Source organism: Apodemus sylvaticus, chromosome 1 (genome assembly GCF_947179515.1).
Source record: "Apodemus sylvaticus chromosome 1, mApoSyl1.1, whole genome shotgun sequence".
In the NCBI taxonomy this organism is placed as follows: Eukaryota; Metazoa; Chordata; class Mammalia; order Rodentia; family Muridae; genus Apodemus; species Apodemus sylvaticus.
Genome location: NC_067472.1, coordinates 170118568 through 170143226, shown reverse-complemented (window position 1 = coordinate 170143226; position 24659 = coordinate 170118568). Strand labels below are relative to the sequence as shown.

At 48.6% G+C, this 24659-nt stretch overlaps 2 protein-coding genes and 1 long non-coding RNA gene across 6 annotated transcripts in view; 1 reads left to right on the top strand and 2 right to left on the bottom strand.

Moving 5' to 3' along the window:
• Nucleotides 1–329: 329 nt before the first annotated feature.
• Znf473 (zinc finger protein 473) lies at nt 330–14250 on the bottom strand. 2 transcript variants are annotated; one of them, XM_052164048.1, is made up of 5 exons: nt 13922–14250; nt 10334–10510; nt 7845–7977; nt 5529–5621; nt 330–3268 (listed from the first exon to the last, which is right to left on the bottom strand). In XM_052164048.1, exons 2-5 carry the CDS (start codon nt 10391–10393, stop codon nt 687–689), a joined length of 2868 nt encoding a protein of 955 aa, XP_052020008.1. In that variant the 5' UTR covers nt 10394–10510; nt 13922–14250; the 3' UTR covers nt 330–686. The 2 variants fall into 2 exon arrangements, with proteins under 2 accessions (XP_052020008.1, XP_052020015.1); XM_052164055.1 differs by having other exon boundaries at nt 5529–5618.
• Vrk3 (VRK serine/threonine kinase 3) overlaps nt 14241–24659 on the top strand; it is a 30924-nt gene continuing 20505 nt past the window's right edge. The window contains exons 1-4 of one of the 3 annotated variants that reach the window (XM_052164073.1): nt 14241–14329; nt 17507–17568; nt 21001–21137; nt 23733–23882. In XM_052164073.1, the coding sequence (XP_052020033.1) occupies nt 21002–21137; nt 23733–23882 (286 nt within the window). In that variant the 5' untranslated portion in view covers nt 14241–14329; nt 17507–17568; nt 21001. Of the gene's footprint in view, nt 14330–14550; nt 14576–17506; nt 17569–21000; nt 21138–23732; nt 23883–24659 lie in introns of those variants that run through there. The other 2 variants (XM_052164080.1, XM_052164065.1) reach the window with 2 other exon arrangements.
• On the bottom strand, nt 18085–21035 carry LOC127669867 (uncharacterized). Its single transcript, XR_007974427.1, has 2 exons — nt 20941–21035; nt 18085–18266 (listed from the first exon to the last, which is right to left on the bottom strand). It is a non-coding gene; the product is annotated as an uncharacterized LOC127669867 (long non-coding RNA).

Here is a 24659-nt window from a genome sequence, read left to right as displayed (position 1 = left end):
AAGTACTAATAAAATGTTATGATTTTCACAAGGTAATTAGTAAGACAGAACTATAATTCAATTCAGGACCGGTTCTAAGGTCTGCCACCAAATCCTAACACAACTTCTTAAATCAGCAGCTTTCAATCTGTAGGTCTTGACACCTTTGTGGGTGGAAAGACCCTTTCACAGGAATCCCCCAAGACCACTGAAGAAGTCTACATTACAATTCATAAAAGAAACAAAATTGCAGTTATGAGGTAGCAACAAAATGATTTTATGGTGACCACAGCATAAGGAACTATATGAGAACCACTGGTCTGGATGGAATGTGTCTGTACAATGCCTCATCGATTTTAAAAGATGTATTTATTTTATTAAATGTGAGTACACTGTAGCTGTCTTCAGATACACCAGAAGAGGGCGTCAGGTCTCATTACAAATGATTGTGAGCCACCATGTGATTGCTGGGATTTGAACTCAGGACTTTCAGAAGAGCGATCAGTGCTCTTAACTGCTGACCCATCTCACCAGCCCATGCCTCATCAATTTTTATTAGGACTTATGGAGAGCGGAGGTTTGCAATGTGTTGGTTTCCATGGCTGGCTTCAGATGAAGGCGTTCAGAAGTATGGGCCTCCACTGTAACCAAGTGGCTCTTGGCAGTGTTACTTGCTACTTTACAAGTGTGACATTTCTGATGTTTTCTCAGAGCAGAGCAGCTGTGAAAGGCTTTATGGCAGTCTTGGTGTGAACTCTCTGGTGTTGCCTGAGATGGGCGCTGAAGCCAAAGGCTTTCCCACACTCCTCACAGGCATAAGGCCTTTCCCCAGTGTGAATCCTCTCATGCTTCTTTTGGTTTGCTTTCTGAGCGAAGGTCTTCCCACACGTGCTACACGTGTACGGCTTCTCACCAGTGTGAATCCTAAGGTGCAGAGTAAGGCACGAGCTCTGGCTGAAGGCTTTCCCACATTCCTGACAAACATACGGCTTTTCCCCAGTGTGAAGTCTCTGGTGTCGGATGAGCTGGGCACTGAAAATGAAGGCCTTCCCACAGTCACCACATTTAAAGGGCTTCTCCCCTGAGTGGATTTTCTGATGCTTGGAAAGGCATGATTTCTGATGAAATGTCTTCCCACACTCACCACACTCAAAGTGCTTCTCGGCAGTATGAATTTTCTGGTGCTGGATGAGGTAGTTACTCTGCTTGAAAGCTCTGTCACATTCATTGCATTTGAAGGGTTTCTCTCTGATGTGGATCAGCTGATGTTTTGAAAGGTGGGCGCTCTGTTTGAAGGTCATGTTGCATATGTTACACTTAAAGGACTGCTCCCTCTGGGAAGGCTGGTGCTCACCGACAGAGGTGCTCTGCATGCACCTCTCAGGCCCAGTACACTCATTTGGTTTTATACCAGCACAGAGGCTCTGATGGCAAATGAGCTGCACACCCTGGCCACAGGGTTTCCCACACAGGCTGCCCTCAGAGGATGTCACCTGGCTAGGAATCTTCTCATGCTGCCCTAGGTATTTGCTGTGATCAAAGGCTTTTCCACACGTGGTATTCTTAATGCATTTTTCAGTGTGCTGGGAGTTCTGACCCAAAGCTTTCTCACTTGCATGTTCTCTGCTGTGTATGCTCAGGTGGCAATTGAGAGTTGACCTGCAAATGAAGTGTTCTCCACACTGCTTACACTCATACAAGCACCTGATGGTGTGACTTTTGTAGTGCCGCTCTAGCTGTTCTTTATGGCTGAAGGTCTCACTGCACTGAGCACAGTCAAAGAGCCTTTCTGCAGCATGGCTCAGCTGGTGTCGAGCCAAGTGCGAGGGTCGGCTAAAACGCCTGGCACATACTGGACACTGGTGGGCTCTGAAGCCGGAGTGGACTCGCTGATGCTCAGTAAGGTCTGTCCTGCGACAGAAGGCCCTTGCACACTCACTGCACTTGTGAGGCCGATCCCCGCTGTGAGTCCTCTGGTGGATCTTCAGGGTGGAGGAGTGGCTGAAAGCTTTCCCGCATTCATTACACTTGTATGGCTTTTCTCCGGTGTGAACAGCCTGGTGCTTAATGAGTGACGACCTCCCATTAAAAATCTTTCTGCATTCTTGACACTCAAAGACAGTTCTGGGAAAGTGTGTTTTGCGATGTTGGAAGAAATGCTTCCTTAAGTGGAAGACTGCAGGGCATGAACTGCATTTGTAGTGTCTCCGAGTGTGGGCTCGCTGGTTTTCAGCTAGCTGAAAGGCCCGGCTGAGTGTCTTCCCACACTTCTTAGATCTGAAGCGATTAGCATTTGTAGGAGTTTCCTGATGCGTAATAGGCTTTGGATGAAGAATGGACGGACTGTCACCAGACTGACTCTTATGCAGTTTTTCTTGGTCACTACTTTTACTAGTAGGTGGTTTTTCTGGGTCCCAACCTTGAATGTCACAGAGTTTTGCTGAGTCAGCGCCTTTACTCATAAGCCGCTTTTCAGGCTCACCACTCAGACTCCTAGAGGGCTTCTCTAGGTTGTCACTTTGAGTTTTACAAAGTTTTTCTCCAGTATGAATTTTCTGGTGCCACTGGAGGTACATTTTCTGACTAAACATTTTCCCGCACTCCTGACACACGTAGGAGTGGTAGCTTGCCTGAGTCCCTGGAGGCATGTGAAAGTGAGTACCCTGGCTGAGTCCTCCCTGCTGCTCTGGCCACGCAGGAGGCTCCCCTCTGGCATGGATAATCCAGTGCTGGATGAGGTGGTAGCTCTGGCTGAAGCCTTTCCCACACTCACTACACTTATATAGCCTCTCATGTCCCTGGACAGAGGTCTGCTGGTTCAGGTCCCCCCTGGATCCCTTCAGCATCACTGGAGTGAGGTTCTTTTCAGGACTATCCGACACCACAGCATCCTCTCCTGTGCAGAGGGCAGGCCCAGGACTATCCGACACCACAGCATCCTCTCCTGTGCAGAGGGCAGGCCCAGGACTATCCGACACCACAGCATCCTCTCCTGTGCAGAGGGCAGGCCCAGGACTATCCGACACCACAGCATCCTCTCCTGTGCAGAGGGCAGGCCCAGGACCAGGGCCGCTCCTGGACTCACGACTCCGATGATCTGTGGGGCTCTCCTTGTTGCTGATGTCAGGTCTTGGAGCACTTTCTGGATCTTCTAGAAAACTCTGTAACCAGTTCTCACCTATACAGGCTTCAAAGTTGAGCTCCTCATTGGAAAATATCTCCATAATCTGGGAGAGGTCTTCTTCCAAGAAATCATTCTGCAAAGAAGAGTTCTTGGTCTCAGGAACTTCTGGAAGAGAAAGAGGGGTGGGTGTACAAAAGCTGCCTGTTCCCTGGGCCAGAGACACAGCCATACTTTGGCCTGAGAACAGCCATGAGAAAGGTATGGTGAGTCTGTGTCTGTCAGTGGTGCTCCGGCTGGAAATGGCAGGAGGTACGAATGGAAAGCTCGGGTGGCCACAGGGGCTGAGAGCCTGCGAGGATTCAGCAGAGAATGAGTCTTGGCTGTGATCATCATAACCATGAAACCAAGATCACCAAAACACCTCGCAGGCATTAGCCTTCCCTCACATATCACACAGGATCAAAATCTTAATCAAGGCATCCTGATGACAGGGATATCTTGCCCATGGATCCAGTTCTCCATCCTAGAACCCAGGGTCAACACCTTACCTTGACTCAGGTACTAATTTCTTGCAGACTACTCTGGAACTGTCTCAACCTTCTTTTTTCCTATCTCCATCATTAGCAACTAAAAATCTGGTCCCCAGTTTCTTGTTGGACCCCACCTCTTAGTCTATTTTCCCATATTAGCTCTGGGAACTGTCTAATAAAGAGAGCTGACACTGTTCTGATTACACCCTTCTAGAGCATCTTTCCTAGAAAAGAGAAATACAAGCAGCATATCAGCCCAGCAGCGCACATGGTGACAGCCCCGTGGCAGGCGTCCCCTCCCTAAATGCTCTGACTGGTTGGCTCAGATGCCCTCTAACCTGATCCCGAGCCCATACGATCTTTAATACCTCGTCTGAGTGTCACTTCCCCATGCTGACTTCCCTGACCACCCACACCTCATCATCCCGCACTCTCAGAGGCTGAGCACTCAGTAACTCGGGTAATGAAGTCTATTATGGATCCTCCACTGTCCTCAGTGTCAACTGGAACACACACACACACACATACACACACACACACACAGAGGGGGGGGATAGCTCACAGGATAGCAACAGCTTACATTTGCGGGGTGCTTCCTTGAAGCAGGAGCACGTGAGTCCCTCTGGAGTCCATAGTTAAGAAACTGGCACAAGCGGCTTTGCCCTGACCTAACCCGTGCTCCTGAGCACACAGCACACAGCGCACAGCTCTGTTAGCCCCTCCCTAATATCCTGTACCATCATCCTCTTCCCAATCAGCGCCTTCTGTGCCGTGGACTGCTCAGTGTCTCTTGGGCTTGGCCATGACCCTTACAGACAGCAGCGTTCAAAGCTGTCTCCCGCCTTTGTTACAGGTGGCTCTCAGCCTACGCTGGCCTCTAGGTTCCTTTTCCCCAGACCTTTGCTCATATTTCCCCCTGCATAGAAAATATCAACCAACAAGTATCAGGCCCTATGATACCACTCGTATCAAGTGCTACGAGTGACAAGGGGTCCTGGGACTACAAAGCTCAACCAGCTAAGGACTTTTCTTTATAGGCATATGTTATAGCAGAGAAAGGCATGTTTGATAGCTCAGCACAGCTGTTACTATTGGAGACCTGCAAATAAATTTGTGTACATGTGTGTACATGTGTGTACATGAATGTTTGGTTGTCTGTGCTTGGAAATCTATATGATGAAGTGGTAGAAACAGAACTCAGGTCTGGGGAGCATGCGCCTCGGCTGTTCACCCTCAGGGAATGTTCACACAAGCAGGAGGCTACAGAGAACTCACATTAATGATCTCCCAGGGGCAGTAAGCAAGGACCAGGTCTGTGGATTGTCCAGATGGGTGAAGGTAGACCTGCAGTCTCTGGTTCAGAGTCTTCCTTACGGTGACAGAGGAATACTGTACAAAGCCTCCCATGCCCCTGTAGAGTCCCTCCCCTTTCTTCCATTGCAAACAGTTCCATCAGGACTTCACATAGTGTAGGGCTGCCTGGCATTGGAAATGATAGAGTAGCTGTGTCAGACAGCATTTGGCTATGGCCTGACTTACTCCCAAATGTGGCTGTGCCTAAGCCTGGAAGAAGGTAGAAGACGGAAACCAGAGGTCCACATACTCAGAGGCCACAAGACATGAGGATGCATACACTGACTTGGGGGTAGAAATCATCCCCTTATTGAGCCTTGGAGTAAACGGCTCTGGAGAGGCCCCAAGATGCTGTTCTGAAGGCAAAGGAAGAGACACAACAGGCATGCCAAGCAAGGGCACCTCTGCAACATCAGAAGACAATGGGGAAGGGTTGAGGCTGGGCATCAACATGTGTAGACAGTCGACACATGCTGGGGGCTGGGCAGGATCTCAACTGGAGGTTGCAGTGCGGAGTGCAGAAGGCCCCTCCTCCCACTCACCAGTACTGGTGGCTTCTGGGCCTCCTCTGAGTATAGCTTCCAGCTCTTCCCTGACATCTGGCTGGGAAATCAGGCTGGGCTGTGGAGCATCTGCTAAGAAAGAACAATCCTATTGTCAGTGAACATACAGAAGGCATCTAGATGCTAAGCAGGAAATGTCTGGCCCTCACTTCATTCAGATCTGTGTAGGAGCCAGGGTCAATGCATTTCTTACTGTGGGCTAAGACCTGAAAGGCCCTGGTGAAGTGATGGATGCTTCTGTCACTGCACACCAGGTGGCAGGTAAGAAAAGCTGCCCCAGTGTGATCAAATCCCACGGGAGAGGTGTCCCACAGCACGCTGCCTTTCACTGTTTATCTTTTGGGATCAAGCTCTCTGTTGCTTCCTGGAAAATGAAGCCTGGGGGCATTAGAGAGAGGTACTGAGGGTGAGGTGGGTGGTAGAGATGGGAGCCCTGCTGCATGGATGCCTGCTCATGTGCGCAGGGAGGAGAGGGAGAATTAGCAGTCATTGTATCTGGGTGAATATTGGAATGAAGTAGTTCTTTTCTGGAAGGACTCAACTAAATCCCTGTGATTTCTTTCAGTGACTGCTCTCTGTGATTTATAGAGCTGTTTTCTGAAGGGGCTTTACAGCTTTTCCACGACTTTAGTCACAGATGCTTCTGGCAAACCCGGAACATCCTGCATTATCGAGTGCTACAAACAGTGCACAATGAGAACTAAACCTTACCCTGTCAGTGCATTTGTGTAACAATCAATAATGATGCTTCTGCATAGCTGTTCGGGGTCCATCAGAGGCTGAACCTCCATGTTGCCTGTAAGACTTCATCCCATCCTGAAGGGCCTTCTTTCTTTGATCACCCCACATAACTTGATTACCGACATCCGGAGTAGAGGGCTTCTGTCTTCTCACTGTGAAGCTGCTATCTAGACCAAGGATTTGGCAGTCCTGGTTGCCCCACTAGAGAGTCAAGCTAGCACAGATAAGTTTTGGGAATGCTCCTATGCCAGCATGGCTCACACTCAAGTCCTGCTCTCTTTCCGAGACTTAGGGAGAAGGTCCCATGAACAAGCATCAGCTCACTTCCTGACTTATTAAGGTTTCCAATGCCGTTTATAAAACACCATGACCAAAGCGACTGGGGAAGAAAAGGGTTTATTTTAGCTAGTAACTCAGATCAACTCGCATCACATTTCATCCTGAGAAAAGGCAGGAGCCTAGAGACGGAACCAGTGCAGGGCCATGCAGACGTGCAGAGCCATGCAGAAGTGCAGAGCCATGCAGACGTGCAGAGCCATGTAGATGTGCAGGGCCATGCAGAAGTGCAGAGCCATGCAGACGTGCAGAGCCATGCAGACGTGCAGGGCCATGCAGAAGTGCAGAGCCATGCAGACGTGGTGCTCATGGCTCCCGCCCTGCTGTCATACAGCACCCAGGACTGTGTCGTCCGGAGTGAGTAGCACCACCCATGGTGAGGTGGGCCCCATACCAATAATTAATTAAGAAAATGCACCACACTTTTGCCTGGTAGGAGAACTTCTCAACTGAGGCTCCCTCTTCCCAATCACTCCAGCTGTGTCAGGTTAGCATGAACCTGACATGCTAACTTGTCAGCCAGCGATCCCCTCATTGCTGGAGACTCGGGGCGTCCGTGTGACTTCAGTGAAGGCTCTGCAAGCTCCCGTTCTTGCAACCTATGCTATGTTCTTCCACTACAGTGGTCACAGCTGCTGAGTCTGGCCACAGGCTGAGCTGTCTGAGTACTTCTAGTGAATCACTAAGCTTGGGTGCTCCCGGGGGAGCACAGCTGGGAGGACTTTTCCTTTCTGAAGTTCTGTTTCAGAATACCTGACCAAGAAGGGACTAACTGGGGAGCTGAGCAGGAGAGCACTGTTGACTCACAAAGCACAGGTGGGGCTTAAGCACAGTCACATCCATAGCTGAACAGTGCTCGTCAGGATCCACAGTGAGGACTGGAATACCCAGTGAAGAGAACAGATCACCAGTCCTTACCCCAGAAAGCTCCCATTCCAGACGACACAGCAAGGAGTTAGACTGTTGGAGCCACAGAGGATCCAAGCTTAGCAAGAACAGTGTGTTGTAACGGGGCTGAGCTGTGTGGGTGAAGGAATCACAGGATCCTGAACCACTTGCTGAAGGATAAACTCTATGGTTACAAGCAGGAAAGGGAGGGGGTGTGCAAGAAGCCAGGCAGGGACCAGAGCAGGTATCCTGTGCCAGGCCAGCATCCTGCGGGTGACGCAGTACAAAGTACAGTGACTACTAGGATGCCTGGGTCAGGATGACACTTACTAAATGAGAAAATGTCCTGGTAGTCGTTCAGTGCCGCATCCCAGAACAGGTCTCCCTGGTCCAGCGCTGACTCTAGTTCTTCCCAGTCTTCCAAGGTGAAATCCATGGCTACATCCTTGAGGGTCACAAACTCCTGAAATGAAGAATACTGTCAGTCATTCAAGTGGTGCCAGGAGCTCCAGCAGGCTTGACTAGGGCAAAAATCCCCCGGAGGTAAAGATGCAGAGCCTTGGAAAAGTGACAGAATGTCAGGTCAGACCAGGAACATGAAGCCCAGGTCCGCCCACCCTAAAGGTCATCTGCTTGTTAGTTTAAGATTTTAAGGAGCCAAGTATGTGTATGTGGGGAAGGGGGGGGGGGACATTGCCTTTAATCTCAGCACTTGGGAGGTAGAGATACATCAGTCTCTGGGAGTTCAAGGCCAGCCTGGTCTACCCAGAAAGTTTCAGGACAACCAGGGCTATGTAGAGAGACCACATCTCAAAAAAAGTAGTTAAAAAAGATTTTTGTTTGCTTGCTTTGTTTTTCAAGACCAGAGTTTCCAGGCAGCCCTTGTTGTTCTGGAACTCACAGATCCACTTGCCTCTGCCTCCAGAGTGCTGGGATTAAAGATTTTTGAAGTTTTTGCTGTCCTTGTTCTTGTTTTTTAGAGACAGGATCTCACTCTGTAACTCAGGCTAGACCTCCTGGGTGCTGACACTACAGGACAAGCTGCCACACTTGGCTTTGTGTTCCTTATAGCAATTTTCAAACATGGAAACAAGTAGAAATATAAACATGTGGACCTAGGCGACAGCACTTCATCCGTGAATAGCTTCACGTTAATATAACTCCTCCTCAGATACCTCAACACCAGTGGGTAGATGTGAGGAATGAGGCAACCAGACCATCATAATGTAAGAGTGTGGGGCTGGAGCTGTCTGCCCTGTGCTCTGTCTGAGTTCCTGTGACTGTGTCTGCTCTATATCCGTTGCCCAGCTGTGTAATCATTTATAACAAAATTTTAAAAAGCATCTCTGAATACCTGTTCCATATTTGAAGTCTACATACAAGCTGGGGACAGTGGTACACACCTTTAATTCCAGCACTTCGGGCAGAGGCAGGCAGAGTTCTATGACCTCAAGACCTACCGGGTCTACACAGTGTAAGTTCCAAGTTATCCAGGGGTGCACAGTGAGACCCCATCTCAAAAACAACCTAAAATTAAAACGATACAAATCTGGAGCTGAAATTACAGCCCAGTGATTGAGAACATACTGCTCTTGTCAAGGGGCCATGTTTGGATTCCCACACCCTCACAGGGGTTCACAACTGTCAGTGGTGGAGCCCTTCTGATCTGCAAAGGCACCAGACACACATGCATCATGCATACATACACACAGGCAAAGTACACAGAGAAAATAAAACAACATCTTTAAAATTAATATAGAGCAGTGGTTTTCACCCTGGGGGATCTGGACCCCAGGGCTTAACCTACTCAAGACAGATACTTACACTATGACTCATAAGAGTAAAAAACTACAGTTATGAAGTAGCAATGAAAATAACTTTATGGCTGGGGTCAGCACAGAGGGCCGCAGCCTTAGGGAGGTTGGGAAGCACTGCTCGAGAGGCAGGAGATGGTGCTTATGGAAGCAAATGTAAGACGGCCTGAGCTGCATCTGGTTATGTGGCACATAACCTGGGCATCTCGACTGACTGCGCCCCATTCCTCTACGCTCTCCAAGTTCCTTTGCTATCGCTGTGATAAAATACCACTACCAAGACAACCTACAGAAGAAAACATTCCCCTGGGGCTACTGTTCTGTCCTGGTGGAGTGGAGGCGTGTTGGCAGCCACAGCAGGAAGCTCACATCTCAAACCTTAAGCACAAGGCAGAGATGGAGGAAAGTTTTTAAAATCTCAATGCCTGCCCTGATATACCTTCTTCAATGGGCCACACCTCCTAATCCTTTCTCAATAGTTCCACTCACGTGTGACCATGTATTCAAACACAGGAGACCATGGGAGCCATTCCCATTCAAAGGAACCCACTGACTAAAGGCCCTATATTCTAGAAGTGACACTTGTTTTCTTCTGTTGCCATCTGGCTGTCCCTCTGCCCCAGGTATTTCCTGTAAACTAAGAGACTAAAGTATAAAGTCTGAATTCAAGGCCATTCTGAATTACAAAGTGAGATCCTATCTTCTTTTTTTTTTAAACATTTATTTATTTATTATATGTAAGTACACTGTAGCTGTCTTCAGACACCAGAAGAAGGTATCAGATCTCATTATGGATGGTTGTGAGCTACCATGTGGTTGCTGGGATTTGAATTCGGGACCTTGGGAAGAGCAGCCAGTGATCTTAACCGCTGAGCCACCTCACCAGCCCCCATGAGATCCTATGTTAAGCCATCCCCTTTGGGGATGTGAGTCACAGTGAGCCCAAACCAAAGGAATGCTGGCTTCCCTTTAGGAGTGATTCAGTTCAAAGAGACTTCAACCTACCTCAGCCATAGCTGCCTGATCCCAGTGACCTCTTTTAAGCTCCTCCTCCTTCCTCTCCATGGTCCCTGCTAGCAGAGCTGCAGAAAGTCTCCCATTCTTTTATGGCTGACTTCCTGTTCATGCTGAATGTGTCTCTAAAATATCACAAGTAGCAGGACGAGTCCCAATATGAGCTTGCTGTAGGGATCAAATGACAATTGCATTTACTGAAACTATCCCATCCCTAACATTCCATCATGTTTCAGAACTACAGAACAACTTCACAACCATTACACACACACACACACACACACACACACACACATCTTGGGATCTGGCAAGGAAGTTCTCCTCAGACCCTTCAATCCTGCTCACTGCCCAGTTAGCAGCAGCACAGTTCTGCAGCAGCACAGTTCTGGTGTGTTGGTGTGCTGGTGTACAGGGCATTCTTTAAAAGTATTTGTTGAAAGCTGACTGTCACAGTGCATGCCTACCCAACTCTAGGGAGGCTGAGGCAGAAAGATTTCCAGGTTAAGGCCACCCAGGAATACATAACAAGACTGTTTAACAAGGAAAAGGTGGGTTGGGGGTAGTGGCATACACCCTAATCCCAGCACTGGGGAAGTAAGGCAGGCAGATCTAAGTTCCAGCCAGGCGGGAAACCCTGCTCATCCCCTCAGGCACTAGCTCCCACCTCACTCCACTCCTTGCGCAGCCGCCCCACCTCTGCCCCTCTGCACGGCCCTCACGCTGCGCCCGCTTAGATTCATCTGAAGGTTTGTCTCTGCTGTTCTGTTCTAAGATACTTGAACCTCTACCTCATCTTTCTTCTCTTGTGCTTCAGCCTGAGCATTTGACTCTTCCACCACTCCTGGCGCTAAGGCCAAGATTTCTAAACAGTAAAAGGTTAAAGACCACTGCCATAAACAGAAATCTGCTAAATGTAATCATGTTTAAGCTTATGATAGACAGAGACTCCAAAGCCTAACAGTGACCCCGCCCCAAGGTCTCCGAGAAGATAATGGACACAGTGACAAGACTGCTGGATTGTGGTGTGATAACCACTGAGAAACACTGCTTTATTGCCTTGCCCACTGCCAAGGCTTGGTCTCCACTGTGGACAAACAAGATACCCGAGAGTCAAATGCCTCATATTGCTTAAGTGAAGGTCATTTCTCATTTCACACTTATCTACTCCACAGGAAAAAGTTTTTCGTCTTCTGGGCCCAACAGCCAGACTGACTCTGTCCAAGCTGCCATGGAGACCACAGGAACCTGGGAACTTTTTGACTATAGACCAACCTCTGTCATTTTAATTAATACATGGCACCTAGATTATAATTTATTCTTCCCAGATTTCTGACTATATTGACAGCTAAGCGTAATAGCTATAAAATAGACTTAACTCCTTACTCCAAGGTAATTCACAACTATATTAGCTCATTAGTCAATTTGTTAACTAGCTAAGACTGCTGGATCTCTTATCAAAGTCACACAGGCTTGCCTTGCTCACAAGATTCATGATAAATGATAAACAGGTTCCTATGTAACCTTTCACAGATGTAACCTTCTGTCTCTTCCTTAGCTACACTCAGTTTCCAGTGACTAAATGCATCACATTTCCTGTCCCTGCCATGCCATTGTCCTAACATTAACCAATAAAACCGTTTCTCATTTTACTAAATTTATGTGTATTCAGTCTCCTGGACAGAGGAAAAAAACCCTTCTCACTCCTTCTGTTCCATGAAAAAGTTTTTGTCTTCCCTAAGCTCATCTCAAAGACTGTTCATGTTGTAATCAAATTTCTCTTTTGTAAATTTATAAGCTACAGGAAACCCACTCAGATCTACTTCTCATGGACCAAACAGAGAATTACACTTGCCAATCAATAGCCTTAGTTCCGACTTGCTACCTACTCCATAGGGTGAAATTCCTCTCCTCTCCTCTCCTCTCCTCTTCCTGGGACTGGGACTCCTCTCACCCCAAACCACGAAGACCCAAGCGTTTCGAATGTACACCTAAGAAAAAAATTTTTTCTCCCAAATGTACTTAACTTTATTCTCTCGTGTGTGTGTGTGTGTGTGTGTGTGTGTGTGTGTGTGTGTGTGTGGTTTCAGCATCTTGCCAAGTCCAGGCGTTTACTCAAAATCTACACACAAGATAGTTCCACAGAAGCCACCCACAGATATTCCAATTTTCTCTCACAGACACAGACACTTCCTCTGGACCTGCTCCTTCCTATCTATCCACAGATGGTTCCACAGACCCTAGGCAGCAAGGAAACAACCAATTCTCCTAAGACTGAGCCAACATCCCCATTTTCTTAGGTTTCCCAGAGACATGTCACCCCAAAGTCAGCAGGACGTAGCTAAAGATCACGACGACCCTATTCTTGCTTCACCATCACCTCTTTCTAATTTTTCCCTTTTTAAATTAAAACCAAAATGGAGGAATGATAACATTTCTTCTAGGCTCCACTCCACAGCTATTGCCAGGTCACTCTTCTCCTTCTGTGTACCTTCTTTCCCCATTCCGCTCCCCCCTCTCTACACATGTCCATAGATGGCCTTCACTCCTGTCTCTACTACCCCTCAACTTCTCTCCCCACGCCCTACATAAACCGTGTTCTATACTATACCTGAGGGGGAAGGGATGCCCACAGCTGCGCCCCCTTCCTAGCACAATACCCCACCCTGCCAAACATATCTCCGGCTTCTCCGTCTTTTTTATAAAACCCAACAGTACACATGTTTGAGATGCTCAAAGAATAGATAGAAATATTCTTTCTTTTTATGTTTATGCCTGCTTCAGAGTGCTATGTGTACACACCCAGAGGCCAAAGGGGGGGGGTGGTCTAATACCCTGAACCTGGCGCCACGGACGTCTCCGGGCCATCACGTGGGTATGGGGAATTGGACCTGGGTTCTCTGCAAGAGCAGCGGCAAAGGCCCTTTACCCCTTTTCATGCGCATTAAAGAATACTTTGGATTTTGTTTGTTTTCAAGGATTCCGGGTTAAGAGCCACGGCTGGTCTTCAGGAGGCGCGGGATTTGACTCCCAGCACCCAGCGGCGTCCGTCTCACACCTACGTCCAGGCCCGAGGGCATCGAGCCCTCTTCCAACCGCCACGGTTCCTCTGCGCGGGCGGTGTACAGACTTTCAGACACACTTGTACACATATATACACTGTATAAAATAAACAAACCACGCTCCCCACCGCCCGCCGCGAGGGGGAACCCGGCTTAGCGCCGGGCCTACGCCGGGCTGCGGTGAGCACGCAAGGGTTCGGGTTTCCATCCGGGCCTCTCACCCCTGCCGCGGAGGACTAAGCATGAGCACCTGGGCTTAGTCTCCGTACCTCGGCATGGCTGGCAGCCGAGTGAACGGACGCTTTCCGGGATCCCAGGGAACCCCAACTCCCCACGAGGAGGGCTCCCTCAGAAGGTTCCTCAAATCCCCTCACCCAGGCATCTCCCCGCCACTCGGCAGGACCCGTGCTCTCCACCCACTCAGCACCCCAGCAGGTACAGAGGAGACGGACTCGGGACTAGGGCACATCCAGGCTGGATGTGCACGACCCTGTGAGAGCACTGTTTTCACCTTACACACCCCGAGAACTCCATTTGGAGGTGACAGCGGGTTGCCATAGAAACAGTTTGAAGGCAAAACGGAGATTCCGGAGAGGGCGCAGAAGCCAGGAGAGTTTAGAAATGACAACACGACCTCTGATTGGTGGCTATCGCGTATTTCGTCACGATTGGTGTCAGATTACCACACGCGCCTTAGGACGAAAAGGCTCCAGAGAAGGCCGAATGACGGCGAGCAAAAGATGGACCAATCAGGCGTGTCGCTCGGGCTTCTGGGAAATGGAGTTTCCAGCAGGGCACAGCGCGTCTGGATGCCGAGTTAGAGGAAGTAGGCGGCGTCTGCACGCAGTCCTCAGGGCCGGCGGAAGATGCGCGCGCAGCCCCTCCTTCACCCTCCCTCCCCGGAAGTTTCCGCCGGGCAACTGAAAAGGTGAGTCCAACTTTCTGCTCCGGATGGAGCGAGAGTCTGCGCCGTGAGAAACCCCGGCGCCCACAGCTTTTCCTCAAGTACACCGATGAGGAGCCGCTCGGCCGGGCGGCCTGTGACGTCACCGCCTGAGGAAGGCGGAGGCCGGGGTGGGGGGGAGAGCGCCCACTCGCACTGTTTTGCCCGGGAGGCGGGGCTGCAGCCACGTTGGGCGGAGCCTTGATGAGTGGCAGATCTCCGCCTCCGCCGGTATGTCAATGCTGGTTTCTTTTGGATCGTGGGGCCCAAGTCCAGTCTCTGTTACTACGGAAGTGTCAGTCCCGCACTTGTGGAGGAGTTAAGCTTTTGTTCCTCCGCTGTGCTGCGTTTTTGGAACATGAGCATAGTCGATGGTACTAAGTTGATGGTCATAAGTAGGGTAAATGAAGTAAACAAATGGGTTCATAATAAAAGCAGACTTAGCCGGGCAGTGGTGGCGAACGCCTTTAATCCCAACACCTGGGGAGGCAGAAGCAGGCGGATTTCTGAGTTCGAAGCCAGGAACTGCTCTACAGAGTTCCAGGACCGCCAGGGCTACACAGAGAAACCCTGTCTCGAAAAACCAAAAAATAAATAAATAAATAAATAAATAATAATAATATTAATAATAATAAAGCAGACTTGAGTATTATAGCCTGAACTGGCTATGCAAACTTGGACAGGAGACCTCAGCACTCAGATCCCTTAGTTTCGAGCACTTACTGCACGTAAGGATCTGTGCAACAGACACTATTATATACTGACCTGCCACCTCCCCCTCGGAGTAGCTCTAAACTCTGTGATGTTCTAGCACTTGGCGAGGATTTCAGAGAATATGGACTACAGAGTGACAGACACCTGAGTTTAATTAAAGCTGATGTACTGGTATACTCGGGTAAGCACAGCATTTGGGAGCTTCAAATTCTGGAGGATCAAAAGTTCAAGGTCAGCCTAGGCTATATAAGACACTGTCTTTAAAAAAAAATTGAGCCCTGCCTAAGGACTGGAGAGTTGGTTCAGTATTTGAGTGCTTACTATCTTCCCGAGGACTCAAGTTGGTTCCCAGTTCATGACTGCCTGTAACCCTAGTTCTGGGGAACCAGGGCATTGGCCTTCACACGGATTCACAGGCACATATCTGTAGTGAAAATTCTGAAAATATAAGACTGTGTTTTTGTTTTGATCCCAGGTGTGGGACTGTGCGGCTGCTGCTCGGCAGCTAAGCGTGCTTTGCACCGTGCTCTAGCAGATCGCCATTTTGCCAGCTGCAGATAGTTTCTACAAATGTGTGACATTTGGAATTCTGGGAGTTCTCAGAGAGTATATAAATAATAGGGCCTCAACTGGGGCAGTGAGAGTTGTTTGGGGGGGTGTTTGCAGTTTGTTAGTTGTGCTCTAAGAGGAAATTAGAGTCAGAGTTCTCTCTCTCCCTCTGTCCTTCTCTCCTATCTAGGGATAGGGGGTGGAATGGGAAGGGGGGATAAAGGCTGGGAAAAGAACTCACAAAGTAGCAAAGACCTTCTACACATACCCATTTGCAAGCACACACATACGCAAAATTAAAGATCATAAAGATGAATATTTTTAAGTTCTGCACAACTAGTTTACATTCTAATGTTGGTCAAGGTGCCAGACAGAAAATGAAGTCAGTTGTGCGGTATGTATCTGGGGTACCTTACCTCCGTGTTTGCATCCAGAATGTCTTAGAAAATGAAAGGCTTTCTCCGCTTGTAATTCACATTGCAATCAGCCCATGCTTACCTGCTTGAACTGGTTTGCTGACAGCTCACCAACAGGACTGTGGTGGTTTATCATCATCAGAGATGGTGCTGCACTAGTCATGGGCTCTGTTCGTGTGTCTGGCGTGTATTTGCAGGTACCAGAAGAGGGAGTCAGATCCCCTGGAGGTGAAGTTACAGGTGATGTGAGCCATTCACCAGACTGGGGTGCTGGAGACTGAATCTGGGTCCTCCGGAAGAAAAGTGCATTCTAAATCCCAGAGACATCCAACCTACCCTCACACCTGACTTTAAGTGGATCACTTAAAACGCCCACTGTTTTGTTGACAAGGCGTAGAGGCTGATGGTCGTAGTTAGGACGTGACTGCCATAGAAGAGGGAGAGGTGACGTCTAGGCTGGAAGAGACAGAGGCTGCCTACTAGTGCCTGGCTCAGGTCCACACTGACATCAGCGTCCACATGGGAACCGCAAGAACATTCTGACCTGAGCCCACTGTGTTTCATCAGTGTGTTGTCTGCAGAAGTCGGTACCAGGTTGTGCTGGTGTCTCGGTCAGGGTTTCTATTCCTGCACAAACATCATGACCAGGAAGCAAGTTGGGGAGGAAAGGGTTTATTCTGCTTACACTTCCACACAGCTGTTCATCATCAAAGGAAGTCCGGACTGGAACTCAAGCAGGTCAGGATGCAGGATGCAGGAGCTGATGCAGAGGCCGTGGAGGGATGTTTATTACTGGCTTGCTTCCCCTGGCTTGCTCAGCCTGCTCTCTTAAAGAACCCAGGACTACCAGCTCAGGGATGGTACCACCCACAAGGGGCCCTCCTCCCTAATTACTACTTGAGAAAATGCCCCACAGCTGGATCTCATGGAGGCATTTCCTCAAGGGAGGCTGCTTTCTCTGTGATAACTCCAACCTGTAACAAGTTGACACACAAAACCAGCCAGTACAATTGATCCTTGTCAATTTGACACACAAACATCACTAGTAAGCCTCAACCCTTACTTTCTTATTCATCCCCAATATCTAAATAACTTTTAAAGTCCCAGTCTTTATAAATTTTTACATATTAAAATTTCAATCTCTTTAAAATATCCAATATCTTTTAAAATTCAAAGTCTTTTTACAATTCAAAATTTCTTAACTGTGGACTCCACTGAAATACCTTCTTCTTTCAAGAGGGAAAAATATCTGTAACCCAGTTTTTGGAGAGTGAGAACAGGAGGATCAGAAGTACAAGGCTAGCCTAGGGTACGTGAGACCCTATCTCAAAACTGAGTTTTAAATGAAAGGATGAATAAGCACTTAGGTAGCGCTTGGTGGCTATTTGCCCAGTGCCCAGTATGTGTTAGCCAGAACTTGCAAAAAATAAAAAAGTAATACTGATGATCCTCCATCAGTATTTCCCTCTTTGTTCATTTCCAGGCTGTTGTCAAGATGGAGTGTCTAACCCAGTAATCCAAGGACCAGACCCTGAGTCCACAAAGGTACCATTGTCTCTGCGGCCTGTTTCCCATCAACAACCCACCCCTGCTGTCTCCTCTCTTATGGCTGCGGGTGGACTTTCCTACCCTTTGATCCAGCAGGGTGTGGCAAGGCTCACCTAGTCAGGCACTGGTTCCTTCCAAGAGGCCATCGTTTCTCCAGTGACTGATGAGGAAAATGGGCTTAATATGGGATTACCAAAGTCCACCAACAAAACTAGGTGTGGCGGTGATACCTGTTATCCCAGCAGTCAGCAGATGACTGAGGTTATACAGCAGGACCTGGTGGAATGGTTAGTGTTGACCGCCTGACAGGTTCACCTTGGAGACAAGCCTCCGAGCAGTTGTGGCAAGGACTGTCTAGGCTGCCATGGCTTCCTCCATGATAAGCTGCACCCTTGAACTGTGAGCCGTAACTTGCTTTTGTCCACATATTTTATCACAGCAAAGAAGGTGATTAAAACACTGTCTCAAACAAAAGACATGCGTACATACAGTTTACAGACATAAAGCCTCCAGGGGTTTCCAAACCACTTTTTATATACGAAGTCAAGTGGGCTCTGTTGTTATCCAGTCTAGGCTATCCAGTGCCACCGTGGAAACCGCCCCGAGTCTCCCTGGTGCCACCTTTGGACAGCTGCCCATATTCAGTTTTGATGGTGGTTCCAGAGTCACTGTCCAAGCTTCAACCTTGTCACTTCCTGAAGGGAGAGAGAAAGAGAGAGAGAGAGAGACACTAACAAAAAGATAAAAGTAAAAACATCCCCAGCATTTACGCCTTTGGCAAAACCAATGTGGTAGTTCAAATGTCACATGTCCCCAGCAGGACCATGTGATTGAACACACTCCTCCAGCTGGTGGTGCTGTTTTGGGGGCGCCGTGAGCTGTTAGCGCGTACCGCGCAGCAGACATAAGGCCACAGCCATGGAACTTCTGGCTGCAGCTTCTGGCACAGTCAAAGCCACATGCTCCCCGGCCACAGCCATGAGTGGCAAGCTCCCAGGGTATTCCCTGCCTTCGTGACCTCAGCGAGGAGCCAAATAACTTTTACATTGATTTGTTTGTATTTATTTATTTATTTATGTGTACATATGGACTGGGTTGGGGTTTCTTGATGTTGTTTGCTTGTGTTTTGTCAAGTTGACACAAGTTAGAGTCGTCTGGAAAGAGGGACCCCCAGTTAAGTAAGTGCCTCTATCATACTGGGCTGTAGGCAAACTTGTGGGTACTTTCTGAATGGAAAAAATCGATATGACTGCTTCTAGGTATGGGTTGATGAAAAGGTTTATTTTCGATATGAGGAAGGAAATAGCCAGAGACATCAAGAAGAGCTGAACTTGGCCATGAGATGGGGTGGGGCTGAGGAGGAGCAAAGAGAGTACCTGGCCCTCTAAAGCCCCAGAGAACCCGGAGATTGCATAGCCGGAAGGGCTGGATTCTAGAGGGAAGAGCAGCTGGGGGGAAGGGTATGGAAGCTGAGGGCTAGAGATGCTCATAGTGAGGGTCCACACATGCCTGCTAGGATGACTCAGTAACAGGTACCAAGAGATGCTGAGAGAACCTGGCAGCCAGCGACCATTTTGATATATTACATAGGTACCTCAGTGAGCCATTTATTCTAAGTTTGAGATTTCACACTTTCCTGATTAATCCTGGATGGGTGAGGGCCCAGCCCACTGTGGGTGGAGCCACTCAGGGCCCAGCCCATTGTGGGTGGAACCACTCATAGAGGGCCCAGCCAACTGTGGGTACTGCCACTCATAGAGGGCCCAGCCCTCTGTGGGTGGGGGCCACTCAGAGACAGGTGGTCCTTGGTTCTTTAAGAAAGCAGGCTGAACAAGTCATGGGGAGCAAGCCAGTATGCAGCACTCCTCCATGGCCTCTGCTTCTGTTCTTGAGTTGCTGCCCTAACTTCCCTCCATGATGGACTACAAACTGTAAGATTAAGCCCCTTCCTTTCAACTTGCTTCTCGTCATGGTGTTTACCACAGCAATAGAAAATAAGCCATGACAACATGTAAGTGTGTGGGTGTGGGTGACATGGAGTGCATGTAAAGATCTGGGAACAGCTTGAATGAGCCACTTCTCTCCCTCCATTGTATGGGACCCAAGGATAAAACTCAGATTGCTACCCCTGGTAACAAGAATTTTAACCCATTAAGCCAGAGGTCCTCAGCCTTTGGGTCACAACCCCTTTCACAGGGATTGTATATCAGCTATCATGCATATCAGATATTCACATTATGATTCATAACAGCAAAATTACAGTCAGGAAGTAGCATCAAAAATAAGTTTATGGTTGGAAGTCACCACAACGTGGAGAACTGTAGGAAAGGGCTGTAGTGATGGGAAGGTGGAGAATCACTGCACTTGCCAGCCCTTGGAAGCCAGAATAAGCCTGCCTTGCTGGAGTTGTTCATGTGGGGTGTTCTGTAACAGCCATCAGAAAAGCAACCAGTACACTGAGTGTCTGAGGGAATGTTGTCACCGGCACTGCCAGCTGGGCCTGCTCACCTCTGGGGAGGTAGGTGGCAGGGTCTGAGCAACAGTCTTTGCACACAGCACACAGCACATTACACAGCTCCATGGTTGACCTTGGCTCAAGAAACCTGGATAGCTGTCTGGATAGCTGTGCCTTTCAAAAGCAAGTTCTGGAATTCTCTAAGTCATCAGTAAGAAGGAACGGGCCCAAAACATTCTGAGATTCCAATATGGAAAGAGGAAAGGGAAGGGCGGTAAAAGGGAGCAGGAAGGCAGCTCATTTGGGGATTGCTCCCCCACAGTGTGCTCAGGATCCTTTCTGTTGCTGCTATAAAACACTCTGACCAAAGGAAACTTAGGGGAGGGAAGGGTTTCTTTACCTCACACCTCCAGGCACACTTGCATGTTGAGGGAGTCAGAGCATGAACTTGACTCAGAAACTATGAAGGGTCACTGCCTGCTGGCACATGCACATCTGGGTTTCTTGGATAGCCTAGGACCATCTAATAGGCAGTGGTGCTGCCTGCAGTGAGCTGGTCCTCCTACATGAGTGAAGACAATCCCCCCACATGCAAATCTGATCCAAACAGTTCCTCAATTGAAGCATTCCTCTCAACTGAGTCTAGTTATGATGTCGATAATTAAAGTTAAGACATCATAAAGACCTTAGGACTCACAGAAAAATCTGGGTATGATACTACACACCTATAACCCTAGCCTGGGGAGTCAGAGACAGGGATCCCTAGGTTGAACTGGCCAGACAGTTGTCTCTACTTGACGAGCTACAGGCCAATGAGAGGAATTGTCTCACAAAACAAGGCGGGTGGTGCCTAGGAGCAGTCCCCAAGGGCGACACCCGCCCCATGCTTGCCCACTGCCTGTGCAGTTACTCACAGCTCATGTTCTGCTGATGGTGTCGTTCTGATTCCTGTCCCCTCCCTTTCTGTGTTACAGCATGATCTCCTTCTGTCCAGTCTGTGGCAAAAGTGTCCAGGTGTCATTCAAGTTCTGCCCTTACTGTGGCAAGGCCCTGCCTGTTGAGGATGGCGGCACCCCGACTGGCATCATGCCTCTTATGTCATCCTTTCGAGGTAGGAGCCAGAAAGTCCCGCTCAGTCCCCACAGTTTCTCACAGCTTCTGTAGTTTGGGCACAAGTGTTGAAATCCCTGACTATGTGACTGTCAGAGGGTGCTCTCTGGGACTCATGACCACTAGAAGGGAGTTCCTGTCACAGTTAAGCATGGGTGCAGAAGCAGAGGTTGAAGGGGAAATGTCTAGTTTCTTTGGAAAGTCAGTTGTATCAAATGATGTTTTGCTGGGTCAGATGTGAAAAGGAGGTCTTGCTAAAACAGACAAAGAGAAGCATGTTTTCCTGAAGAAGACACAGATGAAAGGATGTTTCAGTATAGCAAACACATGAAAGGACCCTTGATGAAGGGATATAAATATGAACCTGTAGACAGCCTTGGTTTGGTTTGCTGTCTCGCTGTTCTTTGCTAACGACACACATGTATTGGTTCACTTTATATAGTGGAGCATTGTTGAGCTCAACTGTGGTAACATTGCCATAAAGAAACTCGCCAGGAACCACGTGGGAGGTTCTGGGGCAGCTCGCTGCTTCAGCAGCCCTGGCGGTTTCTTTAGGACTGGACTGCAGCTGCTGGTTCACATGTGGTGTCTGCCTGCCTAGAGGACTGGTATGCAGCTGCTGAGTCGTATTTGGTGTTTGCTACAGGACTGAGCTGCTGCCTAAGAAGATGGATGTTGCCCCCCCCCCAAAGACCTATTGCTGAACAGGTTCACGTCCCCTGTATTCTAATAACTTTTCTCTTCCATTGCTTCTGCTTGCTGGTGGGCAAGAGGAGAGGGTGAACGGATATAAAGTAGGTTGCAAAAAAATGTATGCCTACAAGAGGTAGACATGGGGACGCTTTCTCTTTTGTGAGGGTCAGGAGGTGACACTTTTCTTTAGCAAACAGTTTGATGGGACATCAGTGTCAGCTGTGTCTTAGAGGACAAAAATGCAGCTGAAGTGAGCAGGAGCACAATTCAGTAAAATGTAGCTCTCTTGTCTCCACAGGGTCTTAGCACCTCAGCAGACTTATGCAGTCACAGTGCAGGCTGTAGTTGGACTGTGTTGGATGCATATTTAAACACTGAGTGTGTAATATGCCTTTCTTCAAGGGCACGCATGTGGCATTTGTGTTCTCTCTCCCATGTGGGGCCTAAGGGTCGACTCTCATCCTTCGGCTCAGTACCTTACCCACTGAGCCACCTTGCCAGGGGTAGGCTTACATTTTCACAGCCTACTTTCATAATGATTCTTAAATGCTTTAACCTCCCTTCTAGCCCACCACGCACCAGAGGTAGTGGAAGGCAAAGGTTAGTAGGGCAAAGGAGGCTGTGGACCTGTTTAGAAATAGTTCTTTGGGGCAACTCCAATCTGCGATGTCAGGGTATCAGCAGTTCAGTTCACACAAGTCAGCAGTTGTAGCTCCATCCACTGGCAAACACCATTCAGGAATCAGTAACAGCTGTTTGATCCAGGAGAAACCTTGAGGCTCTGCCAATTGGAGTCTACAGAAGCAGCAACAAGCCTCCAGAACACCTCCAGAGGTTCTTTGGTGTGTTTCTCTCCACCATGACAAACAATGATCAGTGAAAGAGACAGGCAAACCAAAGCCACAGCATCATCACCGAAGACCAGCATTAGCAAAGCCCAGTGACCACCAGCAGAGAGGTGCAAGGCGAACCAGTGCCACCGCATACTCCACTGTTTGTTGTGTTCACTGATATCCCTTCCATACATCACATGCTCCGTCATGCGTGCCCTCTCTCCAGGCAGCTTCCAGAACACCACATGTCTATTCTCAGCAAAACATCATCTGACATAACTGACTTTCCAAAGAACTAGAAGTTTTCACTTCAAATAGAAGATAGAGCTGGAGAATATATTCAAAAGCATGACACAGTGGCACATATGTGTAATTCCAGCACTTAGGAGGCCTAGGAAGGACAACTGGAATCTTCTTGAGTTTAAGACTTATCATATAAGAAGGCCTTAGCTCTCTTTTTGTTTTTTTGTTTGGTTGATTTTTTTTGGGGACAGGTAGCCCTGGCAGCCTTGGAACTCACTCTGTAGACCAGGCTGGCCTCAAACTCAGAAATCTGCCTGCCTCTGCCTTCCAAATGCTGGGATTAAAGGTTTGCACCACCACCGCCCAGCTGAAAATCTTGCTCTTAAACAAGCAAAACCAAATTGATGAGCTAGCAAGATAGATCTGAGGATGAAAGTCCTTGCTGTACAAAGCTGAGGAACTGAGTCCCAGGCCCTGGAAGCCACAGTGCAGAGAAACAGCTGGTTCCCCAAAGTTGCCCTCTGACCCCACAAGTACACCATGGTATTACAATGTGAATACATTAAATTAAAATTTACAAAAAGAGAAGTTGCTCAGAAGACACCAGAATGACAAGTGATGGGATATATTTAAAGGGGGGAGGGGCCGGGCTAGTGGAGGAGAGACAGCAGGAAACAGGCACTGTTGGTCAGGAGGCAGCGGAGACAGCACCACTGTGCTACACAAATCAGAGGAAAACATGGCTGACCCTGAGCACAGAGTTCTGCTTTCGCCTGCATAGAAGGCCCTTCCTTCTGAACGCTGATCTGCATGTGGTTCACCTTTAGGCTCCAGGAGAGACCTGAACCCCAACTCTGAAACCTCCCCCAAGAAAGTGAAATGGTCACACACTGTCACATCTCCCCCGCTCTCCCTCCACTCTGACTGCGACAGTTCTGAGTCTGACGACACCTTGACTTCTCCTGACAGAGCCACGGGTAAGAGCTGGGACTGGTCCTTGTCTGGATGAGACAAAGATGGGTGGGGGGCGAGGGGCTGGAGACACCGGTCAGCATTTAAGAGGGTTTACACTCAAGTTCAGTTTCCGGTAACCATGTCTGCCAACTCACCACCACCTGGAGCTCTGGACCCCAGTGCCCTGCTCTATCCTCCACAGCCACTAGAGTCCTGTGAAAGCACCCAGCCCCCACGCAAACACATATACACAGTTAAAAAATAAAACCTAAAAATTGAAATAATGTTTAAGAAAGTCTACTGCTATTCTAACTGAAACCTCAGCCAGTCATCCCTGCCTGGCCTCCTCCCAGCATCTTCCCAGTGCCCCTTCCTGTCCACAGAAACCTTTCCCACCCAAGGGACCTGTGGCCCGCAGTCCATGGTCTCTGCCTTGACTCTCATCGCTCCACAAACAGCACCTACTCCATCTGCTGTCATTTGTCATTCGGTTTGTTTTCTAGACTTTGTTTGTTTGTTTGTTTGATTGAGACTGGTTCTCACTACATAGCCTAAGCTGGCCTGGAATTCATAGCAATCCTCCTGCTTCAGCCTTTCAAGTACTGGGATTATGGGAACATACCATCACATTCAGTTTTTGAGTAATTTCTTCATGTCTATCTTCCAGATCGTGAATTCCTTCTCTAGCCATGTCTAGTCTGACATTTAAACCACAGCTAGTTAGGGTTCCCATTGCTGTGAACAGACACCATGGCCAAGGCAACCCTTAGAAGACAACATTTAATTGGGGCTGGCTTATA